Source organism: Tripterygium wilfordii, chromosome 1 (genome assembly GCF_013401445.1).
Source record: "Tripterygium wilfordii isolate XIE 37 chromosome 1, ASM1340144v1, whole genome shotgun sequence".
NCBI classification, from domain to species: Eukaryota; Viridiplantae; Streptophyta; class Magnoliopsida; order Celastrales; family Celastraceae; genus Tripterygium; species Tripterygium wilfordii.
This window is the reverse complement of record NC_052232.1, coordinates 10,853,904-10,880,658: the sequence shown is the minus strand read 5'-3', so window position 1 is coordinate 10,880,658 and position 26,755 is coordinate 10,853,904. Positions and strand designations below refer to the sequence as shown.

Below are 26,755 nucleotides of genomic sequence, written 5' to 3'. Positions count from 1 at the left end.
TTCAAACGTCTCCTTAAGAGCAAGTATCGGAAGGCTTTTGGATTTGCCAGCTCAATTGGGCCAAACGATCATGCAAGTTCTCTTAAACAGAATAATCAAATTAAAATAAAAATATGGAAAAAAAATTCCTAAACCATACAAATTGTTGGTGCCAAATAATAGTAATTGTTTTTAATGCAGACTCAGTCACTCAGACCATCATAATTCATAAGTTAAGCTCGCTCCACAGAATAAATTAAACCTCCACAAAAATCTCTCTTGTCGCCCACTGTGACTGAGTGTGAGTCACACTCATAGTGGATAGTACTGATGATTAGGCCCAGTCTTCTAACACAAAATGGCCCAACTGTACCTTCCCACAAGTCTTTGCCGCCTCTTAAATACCCAAGAACAAATAATCAAGACCCAGAAGCAAAAAAAAATTTTAAAAAAAAATAATCCCAACAGCACCGCAGCAGATGCTTTATACAGCCCAGGTTATTATCAAATCCTTGGATAGGCTATGAATAAATTCAAGCTACATAGACTACGAAGATTAATATGAAAGAACAATAAATATGCAGCAGACCGACGAGATAGGATTTCACACAAGGCACGTTTTTGCGAAATCACTTGGAAGCTAAGCTAAATTCAATGGCGTGGCTTGTGCAAACGAGGCCGATTACAGAATATTCGTCCATTGGCCCTCACAACAGCTGCTACACCAATGCTCACACTTGCCCACGCGATTGAAAAAAACAAGTGCCGCAGATCATTTGGAGCTACAGAGGATGAACACAAAAGCACTGTGTCATTGATCATTAACATGCACAACACAAATAAAAACATTCATAGGAGATATTGGCTCAACCTTCCTGCAACACAATCTAAGAGACCTACATATTGCATGCATTATGTTTAAATGCTAGTTCAGCTTTAGGTGAGAGAAATGGCCATGACAACAGAGAAAATGAATAGATATATCAGATTCTATCTTTCATCATGTAAATGAAATTTTGAAAACAAAACACAGTTTCACCAATTCATCATCTCCCACTCCCAGCAACCGACAACCTAATGGGGAAGAGAGAACTCACATTTTCTTAGTGATATTGTTGCAAAAAGGAATCCAATCATGACCAGGGATAAAGCCAGTGGAAAGGACTGCATAAGGAACATATGGTCATTAGATAAATTCTACTATTTAAGTTCAAATAATCATTCTCTAGGCAATGACAAATTAAAGTATATATGCCACATTAACAACTTAAGATCATAAATGCTGAAGAAAAAAAAAAAAAAACCTGCTGAAAACATTTGAGAACGACTAAAGCTTTTACTCACCGCGACAGCCTCCAGTCCTCCTGTTTGTGTTGCAGGGGTCAGGTCTCGGCTGACTGAAGCAATGTAATGTCCATGCAGAAGATCAATTGCATCCTTCATATGCGTATCAGAGGGAACAGAATGCAGGATTTTGGAACAGGCAAACATCTTTCCATTAGAAAAGGACGAGTTCATAATCCTCTCTAGTTTAAATGAAGAAATAAAGCTTGCCAACCTGTTTTGTTCCATCACGGAAGTTATTCAAATAATAGCGCGCAAGGGCATTCCAGCCATCTTTAAGGATCCCCTGGGCGGTCCGCTGGCCACATCTGCAACACAACCAGAAAAACAATTTACAGTATGGAAAATTCGTCTACATCATCTCAACTATTTTTGCCTTGCAAGTTCGAATTCCAATTCCCAGGAAAGAGGGGGTAAAAACACACACCTTTGAATCATCAAAAACGTCAACCTTAATTAAACCCTAAAGTCCCAATTCTTTGACCTTAAATCTACGAACAAAAAGCATTTGGACGGAGTTGTTGTACCAATGATTCGTCACTGGTGTTTGAGTGTATGTTATGGTGGTTGTGAGGTAGTGCTTGAGATAAATATTTTTTTAACAAACAATAAGCAGACACTAAACAACAAGATGTGCCCATCAATGTCACTTCTGACATAGAAAAAGCAAGCTTCTCCCCCAACACCCATTCAAGTGAATTTATAAAATAAGAATGCAAGCCTGTCGTTGCAGGACAAAACTCTTCAGTCTAGATCCATGAAAAAATACCTTACAAAATCTCCTTTCAAAGCAGGAGTCCCAGAATATTGAATACTTATCTCATCCCCATGATTAGCCCACACTGTATATGCAAAAATAGAAGCAGCAAAAGTTCAGATTTTTTGCATTGGAGAAAAACAATGTTGATAGTACTGGAAGTATTAAATGTAGGTAAAAACGTGTGAAGCCTATTAAATGTGAGGAAATAATGTGTGAAGCCTCATAAGCATCTTCCAGAAACATGGTAAGACATAAAATCAAATCAACTCACGTATTTTAAAGCTTTCATCAAAATTTGGATGAGAACTAATAGTTTCTTCAGCACCAAAAACACCGATCCTTCTCAGTTGGATTTCCAACATTTTTCGACCTATCATGCTCTGGACCATAGCATAGCATCAAGTTAAATGGCAAATACAAAATTGTAAGGATAATTATAACAAGACAACTCTCTCGCTCTCTGTTTTAGTCCACACATATGGGCAAACTCCTTTTTTAATCAAGTTTGAAAGCCAGAAAGAAAAACTACAAATGAAAACCATTGGGAATATGAAATTAAAAGACTTAGAAGTCAAAAGATGAACTATACAAATTAAACTTAGACCGGCAATAAGAAAAAAGTTATTTTGTTATTCTTATTAATTTAAAATGCTAGTTTCAGCACCTTAGTAGATCCAACAATTCAAATAACTTTTAAGGGTCAAAAGATAGTGTTAATTCCGAGACAATAGAAGATAATTTTCCCTTTTGACACAACTGGGTTGAAATTACATCCCCAAGAGAAGTGATCAGAAATGACAGCAGGGTTGGAAAATTTTATGCAATGTAGAGGAACTACAATATTACTAGCAAGGGAAAAACCACATTTATGGCAACCCACCATCCCAAAAAATGTTCCTGAAAAAAAGTATATGAGCTCTCTGTCGTCATCATGAAACAAAGCAACGGGGAACTGTCTCTCTGTCTCTTTAAAGTTAACCTACCTGTGTAACATTGGTACGGTCTAGACAATCAATGCAATTGGTCCTTACTACGCCAAGTTGCTCTTTCATTTTCTCGCCTTTTTCATTCAATAGAAAGTACCTATATATCATTAACCCAAAAAAGACATCACAACATAAAAGTCAGTGGCCATATTATGAAGCCAAAACTAACCCTCAATACCAGAATATTGTAAGAACCAGCATATCACAGTCCAAAGATGAAGCAAAAGATTTCAATGTCCTATTGTTAAATCTATTGGGGGATACGATTAGCATTTGATGGAATACATACCAATTCTTTTCAAGGAAATCCACAATTTGCTCATAGAGGATGGACAGGCGCTCAAAGTGAATGTGCCCACAGACTTGATGAAAGTCAAAGTGCAGGTATCTATAGATGGTTCAGTGTGTCATTATATGAAAGTCTATGACTTCCTAGAAAAGAAAATGAAGATTGTATGAAAGGAGCTTCTACCTTACATCGCCACCTAAAATATGCTGCATGGAATTTGCATATTTTTCACTCAAGCGTCCCTCACTTCCATGCTGTTAGGAGATGAAGGTGGAACAAGAATGAGAGTCTCAAATATGATTCCAATTTTATAGTCATAAACTGATAAAAGTTTAGATTTAACAGAGACACGTTTGCTTCCAGGAGATATGTGAAGACAAGTAAGCAATTCAACAGCCAAATCATTTTGCATGAATATCATCATTCATCAAGAACAGAAAAAAACCAGAAATGATTACATTTTTAACCGACGCAAATTAGATAAGGAAAATACATGCACCTTGTTGACCAGATCAACTGCCAATACACTCCCATATTTTTTCCTCATATCCAGAAAATGCCGCTCAGCCACTCGCGGCTGCATTGCATACAGCACCATGGCAGTCAACATAACATAATAACAGAAAGCACTAACTACATTAATGAACAGTGTCATAACAAGAGCAAACTATACTCACTGCTTCCTCATGTCTCACAATCTCAAACTTAGGCTTATAGGTCAAGTCGACAATTTGCTCCCAGAGAAACGGAATTGAACCCCGGACCTGAAAATGCAAATAAAATAGACTACACATTAGGCATCTTTAATGTCATTCCATGTGTAAGTGTAATGAAAAAACTTTTGAACTGTTCAAAACAAGTTTGAATATCCAATCAAAAAAAGAAAACTATCTAACAAAGACCAATTCAGGATGCTATCCTATTTTTCAAATGTATACTACAAAGATTTTCGGTCATCAAATCACTTGTCTGAATTCTGGAGTTACTCTCTGTTTTTTTGGGATTCTTTATTAATGTTCGATGTTTATATAAATGAAGAAAGAAGCAAAGGAGCTCTTCCTCAGTAAAAATATAACTATATAAAAACTAGGTACGTCAACAGTACCTGAACAAATGATGCTGTAAACCCATTCATCTGGAAAATTTGTTCTGTTTCCACAAAATTAGCGACATACCCATCAGGATCAGCTCCTCTTCTCCACATCCTAGTGCCTTCCAAGACAAATGAATAATCAGACTAGGTAAAAATGACAAAAGAAGACAGAGATACATCAGCTTAAAGGTAAGAGATCGATTGCGAAATTCTTACATGACAAGGCAGTAAAAGGGGATAGAGTTGTCATAACAATCTCAAAAGCACCAAGATATTATCACCCAATGATATGTAAGCTCATATAAAAATGCAAGTAATTACTTAAAGAAAGGTAATTCATTTTTGTTTGAACACAACAAGGGGTCACCAAAGACATAGAAAGGTCTTTTATTTACCATTTCTGCGTGTGCATCTCCTAGCTATCAGAGTGACATCAACGATATCTTTTCCAATCGCTGTTTGAAAGTTCTGAAAGCCTAATAATGAATTAAGGATAAACTCAGGCAAAAAGAGTAAATTTAAAAATCAGTCTACGCAACAGATCAACCATAAAAACACATTGTCCTGCTGAAAAATTTAAACTTGAAACTCAACATTCAAAAAAGGATACTCCCCTGGATGACAGGAAGCATGTATGGATCAAGCTGTGCACATGAGAGCACTCGGTGAGTCATAATGCATAATAAGAAAAGGAATAATAGAAATGACAATAAAAACAGTTAATACAAGAAGCTGACCTTGTTATCAATGAGTACTTCCAACATATAATTGTTCCACAGAAATCTAGGCTCTGCCTGTGGCAAACATCGTTGACATCAGTAAAATCCCAAGGAATTAAAATTTGGAGGAAAAGATAATCAATTGCAAGCATCATTTATATAAGGATTTTGAAACCACAACCACAAATATTGGTAAATGCAAAGCCATTTTCTCAAGGGAAGCTTGAACTACAAACTAGAAAAGGTTTTAGCTGCGGGTACTTAAAATATGAGGGAGGGAACGCTATTGACTTAATATATCACCACTGACCTGTCTCCACAGAGGAAGCAGTTTAGATTCATCACCCAAATCATGCAATCTCTGAGCACTGTAACATAAAATATATATATACAGTCAACATTTTAACAACTTCAAAAAGATAAAATGGCACAAATGTTGCATTCACATGATGCTTAAATGCTTCTTCATCAAATCCATTCCAGTAAAGTCAGAAATTTGTATTTCAATTTACTTACTCTTGCAAAGTAAACATCCAGTAAATGATTTGTTGATCTTTCTTGTATGTAACAATGCCCACCATCTTAAGTATTGTGGTTTTGGACATTCATATTGGTGGATCAAAGACTCAAATGTGTGAACAACCCAATTCAAGTTTCACTATTTAGGAGAAGCGGCTGCAACTGGGATTAATTCATAACATCAAGAAGTGGTTATATCCCATAACTTACATCTTAAGGCAAATTCAGCCTGCCACTTGAAAATCATATCTAATTAATAAAGCAATCAGGGAACCGGCTATTGTCCTCCTAGAGTTACCATGGAAATATAACAAGAGCTAGTGCTTGATTTAATAACATTTAAAATGGGAAATTCTAGTTGGGAGAAACAGTTCACCTCAGTGTTAAATTGGTGTCATATGAGAAATAAAGACCGGAAGTCCTCTCCAAAACATTAAGCAGAGCAGAGAATTCGCTTTCCACCTTTTTCTGCCAAATTTGTTTTAACATTTTTTAACATGTTAAAATCAATTATGAGTTATGACACATATAAGATGAACTGATATAGAAGCAACAGACTTACCTGCTCTACGGAGGAATTTTTAAGCGAATGATCACAAGGCAAAATCTTCAACGATTTAACTTTAAAGATAGGTTGACCCAAGTAGGATCCAGCACAGTCCCGCTCTGTTATGATTACTAAATATGAACCTAAATGCATAATATACAAATTAGTGTACCATACAAATGGAAAAACTGGAAAATCCATGGGGACAAGAATGACATAATTCTCATTACAAAGTTTAGAATGTGAATCGGAATCTACATAAAGACGCAAATCAACATGCACAAGCAAAGAATTCTAAAATCTTGAATTTGCATGGGCGCTGGCAAAGAAAACTTCCTGCGCCCTGGTAAGTGGATGATTGTTTTCAATTGTGTCCGTGAGAATTCAATGATGTAAAGGAGATGATATAGGGTTCTTTTAAACAAGTACAATAGAAAGGGTTGCAAAGTATTTTCTTTAAAGCTATTTAGAAGCAGAAATGCCTACAAAACTAGCTTGTTTACTTGGGAAGCTTAATAGGTAAGAATCTAAACCATTTTTGAAATTTTTGAAAGAAGGAGAAGTTTAAGTGATATTTCTTCTTTTTTAAGTAAGAAGTAAAATTGGATTACAGAATTATCCAGCATTGCATATGAGTGAGGATTCTTTTGGAACTTCTCCTAAAGTACCATGGAAAAGTCTTTGCAACCATGGCAGCAATGGAGGAGGTAAGTGCTTGGGCATTCAACCATACAGTTCATACAGGAAAGAAGCGAATTCAATACCATTGGAAATTTCACAGATTATACGAAGGGACAGAAATAAGAGAGGTTTTGATGAAAAGGAATCATTGAGGAATACTTAGTAAAAGAATCATTGTTAGTGGCATAAGTATTGATGTCGACCTGAGGTCCTGAGTATATTATTGGATACAAATGTGCTATTCTCCCCTTTTGGGCCTTTGAATAACAAAATTATCATCAGAAAGAAGGGAAAACTTGGCATTGGGTGCTATTATTTTCAATGATGTCCTTGGACACCAAAATCAAGAGAAGAAACCACACAAATCACATCTTCTTTTACATATTTCTATGTCTATGATAAGAGGTTTATGTACTTCAAGTCTTCAACAAACCCAGGAAGCACTGCACATTTACATGCAAATTTCTGCAAAGATATGCACTATTTTTATCACTTAGTACAAAACCTACTATTTGCAATTTCCCTAATTGGCAATTATCTATGTCATTTAACTTCCAAGCCCATTGATCACTTACACAGTTACACCTCATTTAAAGTTGTTTTCTAGTGTCGTAAGTATACTTCAAAGGAACGGCAGAAGAAAGTCTGGTTGATAGACTTTGAGTCCGCATTTACTTTGATTAAAGTGTCATTAAACGTCAGTTTGCATCTTAAATTATTCATGTTTTAAAATATAAATGATCCAAAGAAAGACCCATCAAAAGTATAGCCATTCATTTTCTTACTTGCCACAAGCTTTAGCAACCCAACCACTCCAAAAATCGTCCTAATTTTAGGAACCCGAACGGAGCTGCATTCTGGAACGTCATCTGAATAACATTAAAAATAAAAATAAAAAAAAGGACGTCAAGTTAGACCTCAAAAACATTCTCAGGACAGAAATCGTAAAAGAACAAAAAAATCATAAAGAAGATCAGTAGCAGCATACCAGTGAGACTCATTGATCCATCAGCCCGACTGACTACCAATGAAGAACCACTGGAGCCATCAGTGGGCTCAATAACATACTGATCCGGAAACTCCCATAGACGCAAACGTGTATACAGCTTCTGCCCCGACTCCGCCCTCTCCATCATTATTCAATTCACCACAAATAATTCGAAATAGAACATGTAACTTCCAGATCCAAAACCTTTCAAGCCAAGAATTCAACCCAATTCAACTACACCATAATCCAAGCAACACAAGAGCAGCGATGAGAAGAATGAGTGAAGGAAAACTACCAGCGAGAGGAATCAAGAGAGATCCAATAGGAGGAGGAGGCGGAGCTAAGCTTTGGCGCTGCGGCTGAGTGAAGCAAAGAAAGGAGAAGAGCTACGGCCGTGTTTGGAATTACAACAAAAGGAGAATCGGATTTTCAACAGGAACTGGGAGTGGATGGTTGCTCTGAAAGAGAGAGAGTAATTTTGGGCGGAATATTTAACGGATTCGAGACAAAATGCCGGGGGAAAGAACGGAATTTTGTACGCGTGGAGAAATTACAGTCGCGCTGTGATTCACCCGCTGCGACAGAGTCAATTGGTAATTTACACCATACGTGTCCAATCCCCTAATAACTAGTGTGCACAGTCTGTGAGTCAGAAGTCTCCAACCCTGCCCGGGCCAGTCCAATAGATTTCGGGCCAACACTCCTTGTGTACAAAGCCCAAGAGATGGCCCAATCGGCTTTTACAGGAGCCTCTCAAAGCCTGAGTACCAAGATCCTGGTCCGTCCGCCAAAAATTTCAAACTTTTTTCTCTGCAATGAAAAATTAGTTTCTTAATTAAGATAATCAAATAAAATAACATTTACTTTTGTAATTAATTTTAATTTACGTTCATAATTTAATTAACTTTCCAAATACTTGCGGATGCATCGATCCATAATTTTAATTATCTTTCCATGCATATAGTTGTGGATATATTCACAATTAATAATTTGGCATTTAGTCGTCAATGATTTGCCATAACTTATAGGTTGAAACGGGTACTAATATCCCCAGATAAAGGAAGGTTCAACTAAGAGGATATACAATTAAGAATACAAATCTATATAAAATAATATGTAATATATTATATTTATGGAAAGGAATTAGCTAGTAGGAGAGTCTACTATTGTATATATAAACTCTAAGGAATTGTAGAGTCTCAAATCCCTTTTCTAACGGAAAATGAATATATATATATATATATATGTGACAAATAGTTATTTTAAGACATGAAGAATTCGTTTGGCAAATGAAGTTGGCTTACATTTCCAAATGGTATCAAAATTAACTATATATATCATAATGTAATGAAGACATTGAGTAGGATTAAAATGAAGAAATGAAAATCTAAAAAACACACATTAATATAATCTAATCACTTTTTGAAAGTCTTTTCTCGAATAACGCTTATTATATTAGGTGATCCGTGTTAGACGGACATATTTGTTTATATACAATTCAAGTTTCGATTAGAATGTGTATATATATATGTGCATTATTGACACCAAAAACTGAAGTATAAAAGATTACTACAAAACAAGAGCTGCTTCCTGTGATATATACATCTATATATATTCGATCAATGATATGTTTAATAATGTAATGTTGAAGAAATAATTAAATAAAGAGGCTTATTCCTGCCGATTGATCATCAAATCCAACAATGATATACTAATTAATAAGACGAGATAATTACTAGCTATATATATATCTGCAGGATTATTGGGCTGGCTGATGACCATTGTCAGGATCTTCTTCTTCATCATCATTAATCTCTGGGGGAGGAAGCTTATTCAAATCAAAAGGTAGCGGTGCTCCATCATCAGCAGCACTCGTCGAAGGAGGAGGAGGAGGATTATTCAAATTGATACCCAAACTACCCCTGCTTGAACTATAACTAGTATTAGTACTACTTGGCCCTGATCTTACGTTCAAGCGAGCAATGGTCTGGTTAGCCAACTCCAACAGCGTCGGACCCAATTTCCCGACCTCCATCGGAGGATAAGCCCCGCGCCATTGCCTATCAGGGTGCTTCCGCAAATGCCCGAAATAGGCTTTGTCCCTCGTAAATTCTCTCCCACATACAACACACCTAATCGGCGGTTTTTCATGATCACCTGATCTCAATAACTTACGAGGCGTTGATTCTCCATCACCACTAGGGTACTCATCACGGGGCCACTCTCTTTTCCTTCCGGAAGAACCCACAAAGCTACTAGCAGCCGGAGGAATAAAAGGAGGAGGAGGAAGAAGATCGTTATAAATAACATGACTAGTACTGATCGCACAAACATTACCACCACCAGGAGAAGAAGTAAAAGGGGGTGTTGGTGATAATAGCACTGGTGGAGTTTGAGAGGGTTCGACTTCAGTACTAGTCGGTGTCTGAGACTCATGATTTGGTTGAGTAGGATCTGGAGAGGATGATGATCCGAATCCAATTACTGGATTGTTGATTGTTGGGCTGCCAACGTCACCACCATCACGTCCTTGTCCTCCTTGACCTTGTTGTTGTTGATTGGTGATTGTGGAGGAGTAGTCATGATGATCAATGAAGGAATCTCTGGTGGGACTGGCCATGGTGAATGTCAAGTAATGAAAGGTTGCAGTGTTTCTTTCTTCGGTCTAACCTAGCTAGCTATTTGTTTCTCTTAATATTGTGATGGTACGCGACTCTTCATGCCTCGAAGCTATTCGTATTCGTTGCATGAGGACTATTTTCGGGTTTCAGCTTCTGAAATGACGAATTAGCCCCTGATGGGGCTGAACATTCCTTATTTGGCTCTTGGTTTTTTTTGATACTCTTGCTGTCTACCCCTGTTATTTTCCATTTTTGGTCCTTCAATTCCTTAGTCTCAATCATCTTTTGCTTTATTGTCCTTTTGGTGGGGAAATTATTGTTAAACTGGATTTCAACACAAATTCAGTTCACCAAAACCAAACACAGTCTACTTATTGGATATTATTACATTCCCTCTTAATTTTCATTCCATATTTCAAAACAAGGCAACGGTCTAATTAATTTACAATTTTTAAATCTAAATTAACGAGGGAAATATACTTAATTATGTTAAAAGAATGAACAAGAGACTAGCTCATCAATGTTGGCTCCATTAGGTATAGCTTATATATATAAGCTTTCAAAATAAGCTAATTTATAAGTTGTAAAAAATAAATTAGTTTACAAACTCTCAGATGTTTGATGAAATTTATTGTTAACGCTATCTTATGAGTTGTGGAAAAAATGTATTACGTTTAGTGTAAAAGATAAAATAAAAATTATACAAAAATATGAGAACTGTATAATATAACTCATTATAATTTGTTATTTTTTGGTAAATTTCGTTTATTTTAATTAACTTTGTATTATTAAATTTACTTTTAAGTTCAAATTTATAAATTACAATATATTTTTTGAATATTTAAAATTTTTGTAATGTCATATATAGTATTATCTTAAAAAAATAAAAAGATAAGAAAAAAAAAACAAAAAACTCTGAAATAATATTCAACTTGAAGTTTTTTTTTTTTTTTTTGGAGTATTTTAGACTTATCATTTTGGAGCTTAAAATAAGCTGTAACAAACCAGCACGTTCTCTGAAAATGGTGATCTTAATTGTAATGAAGAAGAAGAAGAAGAGTAGGCATTCTAATGTGCTTCATGATCACATCATGGTTCGCTCGTATAGACTATAGAGAGAAGGTTATGGACATACGGTTTTGTCTCTTTTCAATTCTCTCTCTCTCTCTCTTACAGCCAAGCCAAGCCAAGCCAAGCCAAGATGGAGATTGGAGGATGAATAAATGGCTTAAGTTTTCGGGCAACACTACACATCCATAAATTACCTATCCATAAATTTACATAACCATGTGGCATGACATGTAGGTTGTCCAGCTGGACAATTTCGAATTTAAAAAAAAAACCAAAAAAGACCATTAAAACGTAAAATAGGCGCGAGAAACAAAAACACGAGAAACCCTGCATCTCCAAAAAAAATCTAGTTTGTAACTGCCTGAAGAAACACGAACGTCGTTCTCTCCCTCTCCAATTTTCGGAAAACTTGCTGAGTACGAACGATATCACAGTGATCGATATCGATCACCATGCTCGAAAATCAGGTTTCTCTTGTATTGATCTTGTGTTCGATGTGAGTTTCTTGAGGATTTGAAGCTGGTTTTTCTGTTTGGGCGACAACTTCTTCGAACAACAAGAAGTAAGTGTTTGAATCACATATTCATACCTAGTATTTGTTGATAATTTCAAGATCTCTCTGCACTATAGTGTACTTAAGAGCAGTTTTGGTATATGATTTTGCCCAAATCTATCTCGGTTGGGTTTTTCTGCACAATTTCAGATTCAGTTTTAATAACTAGGGCAATGTAAATAGTTATTAGACTTTATTGTGATTTAATTTTTTTTATTTAACAAACCTTTGTTGTTCGGTTAATTTTTTATATATACAGTGTAATTTGTAGCATTGTGTCTTGCTTGGGCTTATTGTTTTCTTTGGTTTTTCTTGTACGAACTAGAAGGAATTTTGGTTTATCCCCAGCACATGCCCTGTAAGAACAACCATTCACCCTTGTTGTTTGATAGTGAAGGGAATGCTTTTAAGTTTCAGCAAAGTGACTTTTGATATCGTGTATGCCTATTATACAGACTATACTCGTGGGAGTGGTGTACAAATAGGTTGATTGAGATGTGTACTGTATATTTGTATGCATGATTTGTTCGTATAAAGATAATGGTTGTGTCATTTCAGATAGTTGCTTCTGTTAAACACTATATTGTTTCTCCTATATTTTCTTGCAGTGATACCTCAATGGGTGTTCCTGGAGATGCTTTTAATACCTCATTGTTATTAAATACATTGTGTTTATAATAATGTGGTGTTTCCCTTTACAGGATGGCAAAAATGAGAGCAATACGGACTACAAAAATGAGAGCAATACGGACTACGAAAAAAAAAAAGCATAAACCAAAAGAGATGCCTCAACCAAAAGAGAAACCGAAGCCAAGCGCTTTACAATATCGGTCGAATATGTTAGGTATAACATCCCTTCTAAGGACTATATCTTTGCAACAGCATCACCTTCACCAAGACGCATACGCCTTACTTTAGAAATAAGGTTACGAGTATCTCTCTCAAGAAATGGTAAATTTTCATGACCACCAGCTCCAATAACACAAGCATTATGACTCTTGTTCGGCCTAATCCCTGCCATATCATTAATCTCCAGCTGCCTTTTCACACATGGGTTAATTTCCCTATTGCACCTAAAATATCTTGATTGGCTTGGACTTAATTCGTGGTTGTGATTTATCTCCCACTTACCATTAATAGAAAGCCGTCCAGCAATCCTAGCCTTGCATTCATTCTTAGAGAATGCACGATGACAAATAGAATTCTTCGAATGACTATAAAATTTGTCAGACCTACCACACGTAAATACCAAATATTTATACATCCCACTACTATCCTTACTTATGGATCTCCTCTTAACAAAAAACCCATTGTGTTGACCAAAATCCTTATAAAAATTGAACAAGTCATCCACAGAATCAAACAACATCCCAATCATCGGCGTGAGAACATCTACACTATCCACATGATCTAATTGGTCATGGTCATTATCCTTCAGAGTGAACTCCATATTGTCACTGCAAAATTGCCATTTAATTACAGTAAGTACTGCACAATGTAATTAAGCACTAATACAATGTAATTAATAATTCAACAGTGTAATAAGCCACTGTACACATAATCCCAAACTACATTCACCACTCATCAACATAAAAAGTAACGAAAATACCAAAACTAAGAACCTACAAACAATTGCATTTGAGAGATCTGAGCATCATACCAACAAAGAAAACAAAATCGCATGCCATATCAAAATCGCAGATAATTGTACATAAGTTCATACACGAAATAGCGTTGCATTCATTCAAAGAACTCGTAAACTAATGCAAACAAACCTAAACGAAGCATTCAATGTTTGCATCTTCAGTTCTTTGCGATTGATTGTTTTTGGAAACCAAAGGCACCAAACAACACGTACGTAAGAGGAAGCTCCGAACACCACCGTAAACTCCTAGATCAAACACGTATAGAAAAACAACTCGCCATTGATTGTTTCTCAAGCTTCAAAGGAGCAAAAACTTGTTCGCAGGTTGCGAGAGAGAATAGACGAATATAATAGGAGTAAACGACAAAAAAATACCTAGATGAGAGAAACAGGAATTATAGAATTAATTATATCTTTTATTTAATTGATAATTTGGTTATTTAATTGGATATCTATGTGGCATGCTGAGTTGTACAGCCACATAGATTAGGGAAGTTTAGGGATGGGAAAATTAGGGACACATATCATTTTCGTAAGTTTTCATGTACACCATGGCTTCCTCAACCCTAGCTAGCTCATCATTTCACTCTCTATTCAAGCCCATATATTTTCTTGGGCCAGGATTCCAGACTTGAACTTGCACATGTCTCGGGCTGGTTGGATACCCACTTGTTTTTGCAACTCCGATCCTATGACTACCTTGGGCCTCAGCCCAGAAGCAATTGTTGTTTGTTTCAGTGGATAGCCCCAACTTCTCTCCAGCCCAGCATCATAGATCTGATCGATACAGACAGTTACTAGTATTTGACCCACGTCAGCCCAGCCCGCACATAGTCAAAGCCCAGCAAGTGGACTAGGTTCTGATCAACAATGAAGTCCAATGAAGAAACGAAACAAGTCCAATGATGATGGTGTGAATGTGATTGCAGCATTGTTTTCAGAATTCAATAATGACTACCATCAAAATGAGCAGATGGATAGATATATTGGATATCAAAATGCTGACATGGCAAGAGCAGATTGGCTGTTGAAGGGTCCCAAAGTCAGCGGGACCCAACCAGAAGTGGCCAAGAGCGCAGGGGAGGGGAGGGGAGCGGAGCGGATGCTCCCTCCCCTTTCCTCCTCTTTCCCTCTCTCTCACACAGCCGTAAAGCCGAATTTCCTCACTCCAAAGCAGAACAACCCAATGACGAGCCAACTCAAATTAATTTTGAAATGGATCACATCCAATAACTCATGCCCCATGTGACAGTTGTTTACGACAATTTTGGAAAATCACGTCCCAAAATATATATTAATATCCAACTGTCATATTTTAGTAGCCGTTGCTTTTGAAAAACGGGTGGGCGGGTTGTCTCTATGAATCCCCCCCTTACTTTCCATCTCTGTCTACTTAACAATCTCCTTTATTACTCCTCCTACTCTATCTATTATCCCTCCCTCCCTCCCTCCTCCTAGATCTAGGGATGTCCTTCATCTTCTAAGTTTCAGAATTTTCTGTGTGTGTGTGTGTTTGTGGGATTGTTCTTCTTCCGTCCGATATTTGGAAAAATGGTTTTGTCTAATGACAACAACAACAACCACCCTAATATCGCCAAACCTACAAACGTTCATCCAGGTTTGTATACATGTAACTTGAAAAACAGTTTGATTCTACCAAACTTGAGCTCTTGATGTACAAGACGAAACCCAGGATTCTAACCCCTCTTTTTTTTGTTTAATTTTTCGTGGTTGTAGGAGGATTAGAAACGGGTAGCAGAAAGTTTGGGCAGGAGAATAGTAGGCAGACCAGAAGAGCGTTGAGTTTAATTAATCAGAATATAGTGGGTGCACAAGCATACCCTCGCGTTGTTGTTAACAAGAGAGGCTTGTCAGAGTAAGTTCTCTTGAATCAATGGTCATCATTGTGTTTGATCTTTCTCTTTGTCGTTTGGTCATCTGTTTCCTATTTGTTTTCCAAACATAGAAAACATGGAGTCTGTGAAAAGAAACAGCGAGATCCAGTGCATCGACCTATTACCAGGTTTGTATTATTATAATATCCCTTTTTCCCCTCAATTTCCCTTCAATGTTGATTGGTTGTAAGAAGATGTGGGGAAAGCTTAGAACATTCTTTTGCGTGGATTTAATAGAATGAAAACCACTCAACTGAGCTTAAGAGAACTGGCTGATTTTCAGGGGGACAAAAAATTTTTTTTCAAAAATTAGGAGATGTGAGATCTCAGCTTTCTCTGCAACCAAATGCAGCCTTAAAAGTGCTTAATATATATATATATATATATATTATATTCAAATTCTGATTTGTACGTCTTTGATTTCTGTTACAGGAAGTTCGCAGCGCAGTTGGTAAGCAGTCAACAACTTCTTCACAAGGTTCAGGTACTACTTCTCTCTCTCTCTCTCTCTCTCTCTCTCTCTCTCTCTCTCTCTCTTTCTCACTGAAGCTTTTGATCTGACTCTTGGAGAGTTGATCTCTGACATCTGACTCTGAGGCCCATGTTTTCTAAAGGAGACCACTAAGAAATCAGATCCAAAAACAAATGGGTTTGGAGATTGCATATTCATCGATGTGGAGGAAGAAGACAATGACGCAACTAGTACTAACAACAATGACCTTCCAGTTCCAGAGCCAATGTCCTTGGAGCAAACAGAAGAAGGGCCTGAGGCAACAATTAATGAGATGGAGGATGTGGTTGAAGAACCAGAACCCATTTTGGATATTGATGTTCGTGATGCGAAGAATCCATTGGCAGTTGTGGATTACGTTGAAGATCTGTATGCATTCTACAAGAAAATGGAGGTAATTGATTAATTGGGAACTTCTTTTTATTTAAAACATAATATACTTTCCTCTTACTGGTTTCAGGTGTGAATGTGTGAAATATGTCCTTTAGATTCATAGAGGTCTTGATTCAATTTGAGATTTTCAACTAGGCTTAATGTGTCGTGCTTTTGCAGAATTACGTTTTTGGGAGTTCAAAGTTTTTGGCTTGGCTTTATGCATATTCAAATTTACCCTTAACCTTAATTCATATTTTACCTTACTAAGGAAATTAATATTTCCACCTCAATTTATGCAGTTATTCAGCTTTGTCTCACCAAACTATATGGAGCAACAATTTGACATTAATGAGAAGATGAGAGCTATATTGATTGACTGGCTTATTGAGGTACATTGTGATATGTTTCCCCATTGACTGGCTTCTTCTGATTTCAGATGTATATTCATGTTTTCTTGATTCTGAACAATCCATATTTGCTTCTTTTTAAATCAACAGGTTCACGACAAGTTCGACCTCATGAAGGAGACATTGTTTCTTACCATAAATCTCATTGACAGATTTTTATCCCAGCAATCAGTGATCAAAAAGAGGCTTCAGTTGGTGGGTTTGGTTGCATTGCTCTTAGCTTGCAAATATGAGGAAGTTTCTGTTCCTATAGTGGGAGATTTGGTTCTTATGTCAGATAAAGCTTACACTAGAGAAGAAATTCTTGAAATGGTGCCTTTCCTTGTTTTAAAAACTATTAAGAAATCTTTTTAAAAAATCTCATGTGTTGAACAAAAAATTTCTTCCAATACCTGCAGGAGAAATTGATGCTAAAAACACTGCAATTCAACTTGTCCTTTCCAACTCCATTTGTCTTCATGCAAAGGTTCCTTAAGGCTTCTGAATCTGATAAGAAGGTTAGGAAACAGAGAAATCTAATTAAGCATATGATGTGAGCCTATTTCGAGCAATACCTTATCGTTATGAGATTGTTTATATTGTTACCTGAAAACAGCTAGAGATGCTATCCTTCTTCTTCATCGAGCTTGCACTGGTCGAGTACGAAATGCTCAAGTTCCCATTTTCTTTGTTAGCTGCTGCTGCTGTGTATACTGCTCAGTGTACTCTATATGGCTTCAAGCAATGGAGTAGGACCTCTGAGTGGCATAGTAACTACTCAGAAGAACAACTCTCGTGGGTACCTCATAACCTTTTACCTTACTTCTCCCTACTTAAATCATCTCAATATCTTCTTTTGAATATATTTTTAAAAATTTTGTGTTTGCAGAGAATGTTCAATATTGATGGTAGGTTTCCACCAAAAGGCATCAACAGGAAGACTCACTGGAGTACATAGAAAATACTGCACATCCAAGTTTGGGTATACTGCAAAATGTCAACCAGCAGTTTTCTTGTTAGAGACCCAACCATAGCAGAGAATGTATAGCTCTACTAACTTCATCTCTGATTTGGGTCTGCGGAATAACTTAGCAAAATAAAGTCAATGTTCTACTTGAACATATTTGAAGATGAGAATAATAATTGATTCCCTCGATTTGTCTCAAAACTCTCATTCCATAATGTGTTTTTACCTCTGGGTTCAGCAAGTAGGCCAAGACTTAACAGAAATCCAATCCAGGGATGAATGGTTATGTAACATAAACTGGTACGAAGAAGAAGAAATGGAAGCACATGAAAACTATAATTTAATTGATCTTATTCAAGTTGTATATAACCATGGTGTGTGAAGAATGGACAAACTGCTTTTGACAGAAGATTTCTATGCATAACAGCCTATGTCCGTGCGCCACTCTCTCAGTGTCTCCACTCTCCATCACTTCCTCTCTTGGTCCCAAGCTCCTGAAACCAAAATACAGGCCAACTTAACAATACAATTTATTGGAGGAAATTGAAAACTTACTAATAATTTTCTCTTCAAAACAAAAGAAGTGCACTTACCATTGGTTCTACAATCTCTGAAACTAACAGCGACATGCCGAAAGAATTCTTTCGTGGCATCTACATTATCACAAAGAGCATGAAAATCTCACATCAAACCATCTGCTTCTGACAACATACCATCGCTATAAGCTGGTGAGCACTTATAATTTGGTCAGTATTGATTATATTACCATCCTAACAGATTCTCAAGTCATTTTAGCACAGAATCTGTATCCCAAGTGATATTGTCATAATGTTAAGCTTATTTAAGGGCCATACCGTGCTTCATTGTTAGAGACGGGTCTTGCTCATCTATGTATCCAATCACCTTGGCTGGTGTTCCTGCTGCCATGCTTCAGAACGTAAAACAGCAAAAAATCATATTCACATCTGCGCAGGGACACTAATTCCACAACAACTACGCTTATCAGAACATATTACGGTATTGGAAACAATGTCTACCTATGTGGAGGCACATCCTTCAGTACAAGTGATCCAGCAGCTACCATTGCCCCTTCACCTATGTTTATATTGCCCAGGATAGTCACGCATGCTCCAAGTAGTGCCCCGTTAGATACCTTTGGATAGCGATCACCACTTTCTTTCTGACTCCCTCCTAAAGTCACTCCCTGTCAAGCATAGACCAATGCTAAATAATCATAAATAAAATTCACGATTACTTAAAAGTGTTTTTGATGGATTATGTTATGTACCAACCACACAGCCAATTCAAACCGAACTACAATTCCTAAACTGTATTGAAGCCATAATCATTGGTGGCCTTGCCAAGACTTATAATCCCAACTACCAGTACTGGGGAATCTAGTAATGCCAGAAGAAAAGGAATGCGAAATTGGCTTACATGCATTAATGAAACTCTGTTTCCTATGATTGCAGTTTCACCAATAACCACACCAGTCCCATGATCCAATAATATCCCTTCTCCAATTTTTGCAGCTGTACAAAACCACCAAAATCATTTAAACGGTAATAAATGGCTTGACACAGTAGCCATAATCTCTTCATTATATGATTTAAAACACAAACTGAATAGGCAATAATCATCCGCCAAGAAGTTGAGATATTGCTAATTCTTCCTTTATCACTTCCATCTGATTATCTCACATTTTAAAAAACATTTTTGGCAACGACCATGCTTGAATGTGTAGTGTACTATAAAAACCGCATACCTGGATGTATATCAACTCCAAAAACCTGTCCAGTGTATCAGCAATGCATAAGATAGGAGATAAATCAGAAACTAAGCCAAAAAATAACGGTATCTACATTCATCAAGGATCATAAAACAAATAAAACTACCTCACTTATTCGACTTTGTAACGCCAAAGCTAACACTTTTCGTCCTTGGTTCCATAAAGAATGTGCCACTCGGTAAGATTGCAGAGAATGGTAACCCTGTAAAACAAAACAATAGAGTAGTAAATATCGTTACACCTTTGAACCAAAGGAGAACAGAACATATGACTTTTATGGCAGGAAGCAAATTCGCTCTGCCAGGCCCAGAACTCTGGACAAAGTAAACAAAATAAAACATAAGCATTAATGGAATGCCACCATGTTACACAAGTAGACCAACCAGCGAGAGCTAAGATTAATTACCTTGAGGTACAAGAGGGCTGAGCAATATGACAAACAAGCAGGATCCCGATCTTTGATTGCCTATCGAAGGAAATATCTTAACATGACATTACCACCAAAATTACCTAGAGAAACTTCTACAAACAAATACCATGCTTTTTGGGGTATCCATGGATTACCTGGACATCTAGGCGAATTGAACGCCGAATGCCTTGGTCATGCATTATCACGTTACAAAATATGTCCATTAATTGAGTAGCCAAAAGTGTCGGATTTTGCAGTCGATTTGCAAGAACAAAAACCAATGCTTGCTCCAAACAATCATGAGCCAAGACACTGGCATACAAGAAGCTACTCAAAATTGGCTCCTTTTCTGACTGCAATCAAATAGGCCATCAAAACATGGCTGACCGTCAATCCAACGATAAATGCACACTGTCATTTTATTTTAGCATGGGAAAGGAGAGAGAGATCACGTAACAATGAACACAATTTGTCCAACATCAATATCCATTAAATATCCCAAAAAACTTAATTACAGCATCACCAGATATGCTTAACAGTTAACATGAACATGATTTAAACACTCGAACCAAAAATTTAGTAAAAGATGCATCTTTTCATGTCATTTCAGATTTTCAGGTTTAGATGAAACATAGGTTATCAGCTATAATTAAGATCAAAGCCATAAAATCACTGGCAATTTCAATTCATAACCCAATGAAGACGGAAAACATTGACCACAAAAAAACCAATATTGAATCTTATAAAGCAAACAACTTTCAAAAGTTCATACATCAAAATCAGAACCCATTAAAACCAGTTCACTGTTACACTCCCAAAAAAGTACATATATAACAGGGAGACAAAGATGTTTCCACATATGAGAAAAAGCAATGATACGTTACCTCCACCTTGGCCTCTTCCCTAACAGCGTCCCATATAGGGTCCGACCTGAACCCATTAACAAGGTCGGAGACAGAGTCAGACTTCAAGGTCGGGTTTGCACAAGGGTAGGCTTTAATAAACTTGGCTTCCATCATTTGTTCGTCCTCCTGTTGCTTCTCTTCTGCCATAGACAAGCGCTTGGAAAAGACCTGGGGCAGAGTCAGAGGGGCGCCTCCACCCGTCCAAGTCTCGTCGCTTAAACAAGCCATGAAGGATGAAACAGCTAGTGTTTGGAGATGGAGATTGAGAGGGTAAAGGGTTCATTCGTGGATAAATTTTGAATTTATAAAAAAAAAAAAGTTACAGAAGAGTGAAGACAGGAGGAGGAGAATCAATCACCCGAGACGCGAAAAAATGAGAGAGAGTGCAAATATGTCGTCTTTTGACGAGAATACGACTTTACCATTTATGAAAGCAAAGATTTCTTAACTAAACCTTAATTCATTGTTGGACTCTCATTATTTCCTTTTGTAACTAAATTGGAGATCCAACAATAATGTATTTATTGGCTATGTTATGAGTTATGACTCCTTCCTTGTGGCAGATAAATAGAAGAAAAAAAAAAGAGTCTGCTAATTAATCTCATAGCCTGTATGTACACATAAAACAAGAAGCTGAAACTAATAATATTATATTGGGAAAGTAATGATAGTCGTACATTGAAAAACAATAAACATGTGAAGTGATTGTCCATAAGTGGAACTGAACTGTGGCAGCCATGTATAGTTGGATGGATAGTGGTAGACCCTGAGCTTTGAGTTTGAGTTGAGAGTTGTATGTGGTCATATATCCGGCCAAGAACATTCATCAATTTTCATACACCACCCTGCCACCCAATCATTGCTCCTCACATATACCCATACCCATACATTTGGTTTTAGTAATTCTCATACAAACTCACAAACTTGTCTTTCAAACATTATAAAATGAGCCTAAACTAAGAGTAAAGTGTTTGGTCATAAATGTATTGTTTTTTGAAAGAATCAAACTCAGTATTTCCCCAATCCATACGATTTTATCCCAAAAGATTCATCAACTAAACTATCATCGACTAAAGTGACTCCTATACACATACACTTATGTATATATATTTTATATTATTTTATATTTATGCCATATGCAAAGTACAAGTACTCAAAAAAAAAAGAGTACAAGTAGTGTCTTTAAAAATTGATTCATTAACAGACATTTGAATCCCAATGAAACCTCAATCATTGTTTATTTGAACTCCCGAGTTAGTCATGTGATGTGAGATCAACCCAGTCTATTGCTTTTTATCCTGATCAGGGTTCAAATTACACCCACTATTTGTATTTGTTCCAAGAAATCACACAAATACATAGCACCTGATGAACTGCAACAAACACTCAAACAGTACCTAGCAAATATTTTTTTTTATTTTTCTCCACATCCTTATCTTTCTCTTTTTTTGTAAGTACATCTAATCGTTAGTCGTTAGTTACAACTCAATTCAATAACCGGCCCAATATTTTCCAACGACCTCCAGTTCACCAATAAGACCCAAGCCCATGTAGTTTTGTTCTCAAAAAAAAAAAAAGACCCAAGCCCAACATTGAAACCTGGCCCATACCCATTTACACCTTCATGACATTTGTTTAGTTTAGCCCCCTCAAATGACTCCAGCACTATTGGGAGCTGTCTTCGTTTTATTGACTTTCTCTCCGTCCAATGAAGACTCACCACGTGTTACCATTTTCCCTCTTGTTGACTAATATGTTATTGGCCGCACTTGCGAATGTCCTGTATTTTTTTGATATCGGTAATTACTTTTTTAATTTTTTATTCCAGTCTTCTCTTTCTCTGCCTCTTTGCTCTCTCTTCTCCTTGCTCTTTCATGGCTTGGCGGATCGTTTAATAGTCATTTATTTGCAGGCAATTATCCACAAATCCGTCGATAATCCATAAACCGGCCCGTCCTATTGAGAAACCTGATGGCTCGAAGATCCGTACCCATTCTAAAACAACTAATCGCGAGATCTCTCGCTCCACAATCCTTCGCCTCTGGATTGAACCATCCGATGCGATCCGTGACCTATATGCCTCGACCTGGGGATGGGGCGCCAAGACCGGTCACCTTGATCCCCGGGGATGGGATCGGGCCGCTGGTGACTGGGGCGGTGGAGCAAGTGATGGAGGCCATGCACGCGCCGGTATACTTTGAGAAGTATGAGGTGCACGGAGACATGAAGCGTGTGCCGCTGGAGGTGATCGAGTCCATACAGAAGAACAAAGTGTGCTTGAAGGGAGGGTTGGTCACGCCCATGGGAGGTGGTGTGAGTTCCTTGAACGTGCAGCTGAGGAAGGAACTTGACCTATACGCGTCGCTCGTCAATTGCTTCAACCTGCCTGGATTGCCGACGAGGCACGAAAATGTGGATATTGTGGTGATAAGGGAGAACACCGAGGGAGAGTACGCTGGGCTTGAGCACGAGGTAGTTCCTGGTGTTGTTGAGAGCCTTAAGGTAATTCAACTTTCAGTCTTGATTGTATCTTTGATTTTGTGTCTGTGTTGTTATTTTCTGTGTCAATTGAATTGGTCGCGTGATTAATACTTGCTGCTTAATTGCTTCTGAATTGTGGTGTTGATGTGCAGCATTTTGCGGTTGTGAGATTGAATGTTGTTACGAAGTTAAGTAAAACTTAACATTGATATGCTTATTGTACATCTGTATGTATGCAGGTTTATACATGGATGTATTGGTTTTACTTTTACATACACTCCTGCATTTAACTATGGAAACTGTTGTTCCACGATGAAAAATTCTCATATATATGAATCATGTATCTGTGTATGTATGTATCCACTTTTATACATAAGTTTCTAGGAGCCTGTATCCTTATAGAATACTTATGTGTGATATTTGATATGCCAACATGTACCGTCCTGTGAATCATTGGTTGTCCTGCAGCAAGTTCGTATCATTTAGTGTGGTTGATCCAGATAAGAATTAGTCATTGTAAGACTTAAGTTTGAATTTCTAGTAATACCTGTCTGTGTATGTTTTTGATGCTAAGCCCATACCAGTATTCATTGATATGGTGGCAACCAAGTTAGAAAAGAGCACTTGAGGTCTATGCACGTGGGAATCTCCTTTACACCTTAGTTAATTTGCATTTAGGAAACAATCGTACATGGGACCCTGTCATAATGTCATGTTTATGTTACATTCTATGTGGAATATGTTTTGCTTTTATGAAGCAGAAATTGATATTATTAGATTGGTGTTGGTGACATGAAGAATATCTGCATTTTGTGTTGGAGAGAGATCGGTGCAGATTGTAGAGTTGTTTAGGGTGTTTTATTTTGTATTTGTTGAGATATTTTGGTGAACTTCTTTGTGTCCACTCTTGTTCATTGTATTATGTTTCCATTGAAAATCTAAGAGACACATATTTGGTGAATACAACTCTCTGATTTTGAATTAATGACTACTATCTTTGTATCTCATACTAAATACGTGCTAGGTGATCACAAAATTCTGTTCAGAGCGCATTGCAAAGTATGCATTTGAGTATGCTTACCTGAACAATAGGAAGAAGGTAACTGCTGTGCACAAGGCAAACATCATGAAGCTTGCCGATGGTTTGTTCTTGGAATCTTGCCGTGAGGTTGCAACAAAATATCCAGGCATCAAGTATAATGAAATTATTGTGGACAACTGCTGCATGCAACTTGTTTCAAAACCTGAGCAATTTGATGTAATGGTATGACAATTAGCAATCAGTATTACCTTTTTCGATATACAACTTTCTCGACTGTTCTTTCCCTTTTTAAATTTTTTTTAATGTAATTATTGTATGGTATCAACTTAACTCAGTATGTGGTAGTAGGAAATTTTAAATGTCATTATTCAGAAATGGATATGTGGTATTGTTTCAACTGTCAAGGAATCATAGAGGACAGGAAATATGTTCGTAGATAAGACTGCCAATTAAGCTCTTTTGTCAATAGAACTTATGAGTTACTATCTATTTAGTCATCTATTTGTTTACATTTCAATTGGTGCACGTTGAACCTTGTGTTTCTTATTTTTCTTGCAGCTCTGCTGAATGGCTCCTATCTTATTTTTTCGTGATAGTTGCATGGTTTTTAGTAATATGAAAAAGAGAAAACAGAGTTGCTTGACTGATTCAGATTGGTTTTGAATTTTTCAGGTAACCCCCAACCTCTATGGAAATCTAGTTGCAAATACAGCGGCAGGTATAGCTGGTGGCACAGGAGTCATGCCAGGAGGTATGTAAATAAATATACTTCAGCTTGTTGTTTATCTTTTCTTGTATGAATGTCTTTGACTATATACAATATTATGCCCATGTTAGAATTAAAAAATTATGTTTGCGTAATACACCTTTCTTATAGTTTCTGACAAAAAGTTCGCAAAGGAATTAGGTAAAAGTAAAACTGTTTGGCTAACTCAATGATAGCTTGGTTTAAACAAATTTGTGATGATTTCTATGTGAGGTAGTTTTCTTTATAAGAGAGCAACCTCAATTTAAGGCCAACTCTTTATGTAAGGTGTTCTCCTCTTCATGTTTTGAACTCTAGAACGATTTGGGTTATCGTTCATACTAGCTTTGCTTCTTAAAATAGAAGGAGAAAAGTTTGAAGTGATTCTATGTTTTGTTTGCCTACTTCCTTGAAGCTGAAAGGGCCTAATCGTTGCGATATCTCTGAACAAAAAGAATTTTTGTACACAGCTTTTGTGGGGATCGTTTGTATCAAATTCCATTATCATTTCAATTATTTTCTGATTGGAGATTGGTGACACTATGAACTACAATACCTTAGAGTCCAGTTTGAGTAATTAATGATCTTTTTTATGCTACTTAATATATTATAATTCATGGAATGTACCATTCAAAGCTAGTATGAATGATTACCCAAATCATTCTTTTGAACTTTTATTTTTATTCTGTTAATAACGTGGTCATCTTGCACGTGGAGGCCTGAGGAAGAAATCATATTTCTCATTTCAATATGATCAAAATAGTCCTTTAAGTTTGACTTTGTCGCTGTTGCTACAGGGAATGTGGGGGCCGATCATGCCGTTTTTGAGCAAGGCGCGTCAGCAGGAAATGTTGGCAATGAGAAAATATTGGAGCAAAAGAAGGCAAACCCGGTTGCACTTCTTCTTTCATCTGCGATGATGCTGAGACATCTCCAGTTTCCTTCTTTTGCAGATCGCTTAGAAACTGCCGTGAAACAGGTAATTTCAGAGGGCAAGTGTAGGACGAAAGACCTTGGAGGAACAAGTACCACCCAGGAGGTTGTTGATGCTGTGATTGCTGCCTTAGATTGACCAGAAAGAAAGACTTGTATTAAGCCATTTTCCCGTTTAGAAAAGCTTGTTGATCCGGCTGGAAGTTTTGGCTTCCCATGTTCTTTATTTCATGCTTTCATCTACGCCAGTGTTCAATTTTCATCTCTCTGCGCTGGAAAGCTTCCATTTTTGTTTAGTTGAAACGGTTTGAGCTATAAATAAGTGGATTCTCTACCCCGCATGCTGTTATGATTGTATGTTGTGTTTCAATTAGGGGACGCATGGGCATAAAAGAGAATTTTGAAGTATTACTGTATTAGGCACTATTAACAGTCTTCACCGTGAAAGTAGACAGTGCTTACCATATTGAACTTCTATGCTGATGCTCCAGAACTAATCAACTATTTCCGGGATCGCTTGCC

At 37.0% G+C, this 26,755-nt stretch overlaps 5 protein-coding genes and 1 long non-coding RNA gene across 8 annotated transcripts; 2 read left to right on the top strand and 4 right to left on the bottom strand.

The window, feature by feature from the left end:
- Positions 1-208: 208 nt before the first annotated feature.
- On the bottom strand, positions 209-8,477 carry LOC120003591 (phosphoinositide phosphatase SAC7-like). Of its 2 annotated transcripts, XM_038852616.1 has the most exons (21): positions 8,201-8,477; positions 7,906-8,109; positions 7,703-7,786; positions 6,252-6,379; positions 6,066-6,157; positions 5,481-5,538; positions 5,189-5,245; positions 5,062-5,095; positions 4,847-4,927; positions 4,464-4,570; positions 4,036-4,122; positions 3,858-3,935; positions 3,542-3,612; positions 3,359-3,457; positions 3,067-3,166; positions 2,355-2,463; positions 2,093-2,165; positions 1,538-1,631; positions 1,324-1,416; positions 1,077-1,143; positions 209-761 (listed from the first exon to the last, which is right to left on the bottom strand). In XM_038852616.1, exons 2-21 carry the CDS (start codon positions 8,051-8,053, stop codon positions 631-633), a joined length of 1,791 nt encoding a protein of 596 aa, XP_038708544.1. In that variant the 5' UTR covers positions 8,054-8,109; positions 8,201-8,477; the 3' UTR covers positions 209-630. The 2 variants fall into 2 exon arrangements, with proteins under 2 accessions (XP_038708544.1, XP_038708542.1); XM_038852614.1 differs by having other exon boundaries at positions 7,906-8,477.
- Positions 8,478-9,664: 1,187 nt separating this feature from the next.
- Positions 9,665-10,525, bottom strand: LOC119996745 (uncharacterized protein C6orf132 homolog). The gene has a single exon (XM_038843504.1). It carries the CDS (start codon positions 10,523-10,525, stop codon positions 9,665-9,667), a length of 861 nt encoding a protein of 286 aa, XP_038699432.1.
- Positions 10,526-15,236: 4,711 nt separating this feature from the next.
- Positions 15,237-18,130, top strand: LOC120013778 (G2/mitotic-specific cyclin-2-like). The gene is made up of 10 exons (XM_038865735.1): positions 15,237-15,413; positions 15,533-15,671; positions 15,762-15,818; positions 16,123-16,174; positions 16,305-16,595; positions 16,876-16,965; positions 17,074-17,295; positions 17,382-17,480; positions 17,579-17,757; positions 17,852-18,130. Exons 1-10 carry the CDS (start codon positions 15,347-15,349, stop codon positions 17,994-17,996), a joined length of 1,341 nt encoding a protein of 446 aa, XP_038721663.1. The 5' UTR covers positions 15,237-15,346; the 3' UTR covers positions 17,997-18,130.
- LOC120014032 lies at positions 17,285-17,703 on the bottom strand. The gene is made up of 2 exons (XR_005471543.1): positions 17,569-17,703; positions 17,285-17,469 (listed from the first exon to the last, which is right to left on the bottom strand). It is a non-coding gene; the product is annotated as an uncharacterized LOC120014032 (long non-coding RNA).
- Positions 18,131-18,246: 116 nt separating the features above from the next.
- Positions 18,247-21,462, bottom strand: LOC120013856 (serine acetyltransferase 2). Of its 2 annotated transcripts, XM_038865852.1 has the most exons (10): positions 21,012-21,458; positions 20,283-20,480; positions 20,125-20,184; positions 19,825-19,920; positions 19,695-19,719; positions 19,367-19,461; positions 18,967-19,133; positions 18,784-18,857; positions 18,523-18,582; positions 18,247-18,423 (listed from the first exon to the last, which is right to left on the bottom strand). In XM_038865852.1, exons 1-10 carry the CDS (start codon positions 21,258-21,260, stop codon positions 18,398-18,400), a joined length of 1,050 nt encoding a protein of 349 aa, XP_038721780.1. In that variant the 5' UTR covers positions 21,261-21,458; the 3' UTR covers positions 18,247-18,397. The 2 variants fall into 2 exon arrangements, with proteins under 2 accessions (XP_038721780.1, XP_038721854.1); XM_038865926.1 differs by lacking the exon at positions 18,247-18,423 and having other exon boundaries at positions 18,523-18,654; positions 21,012-21,462.
- A 1,376-nt stretch (positions 21,463-22,838) lies between these two features.
- LOC119997252 (isocitrate dehydrogenase [NAD] regulatory subunit 1, mitochondrial) lies at positions 22,839-26,641 on the top strand. Its single transcript, XM_038844151.1, has 4 exons — positions 22,839-23,534; positions 24,538-24,777; positions 25,228-25,306; positions 26,098-26,641. Exons 1-4 carry the CDS (start codon positions 23,004-23,006, stop codon positions 26,370-26,372), a joined length of 1,125 nt encoding a protein of 374 aa, XP_038700079.1. The 5' UTR covers positions 22,839-23,003; the 3' UTR covers positions 26,373-26,641.
- The last annotated feature ends 114 nt before the right edge of the window (positions 26,642-26,755 follow it).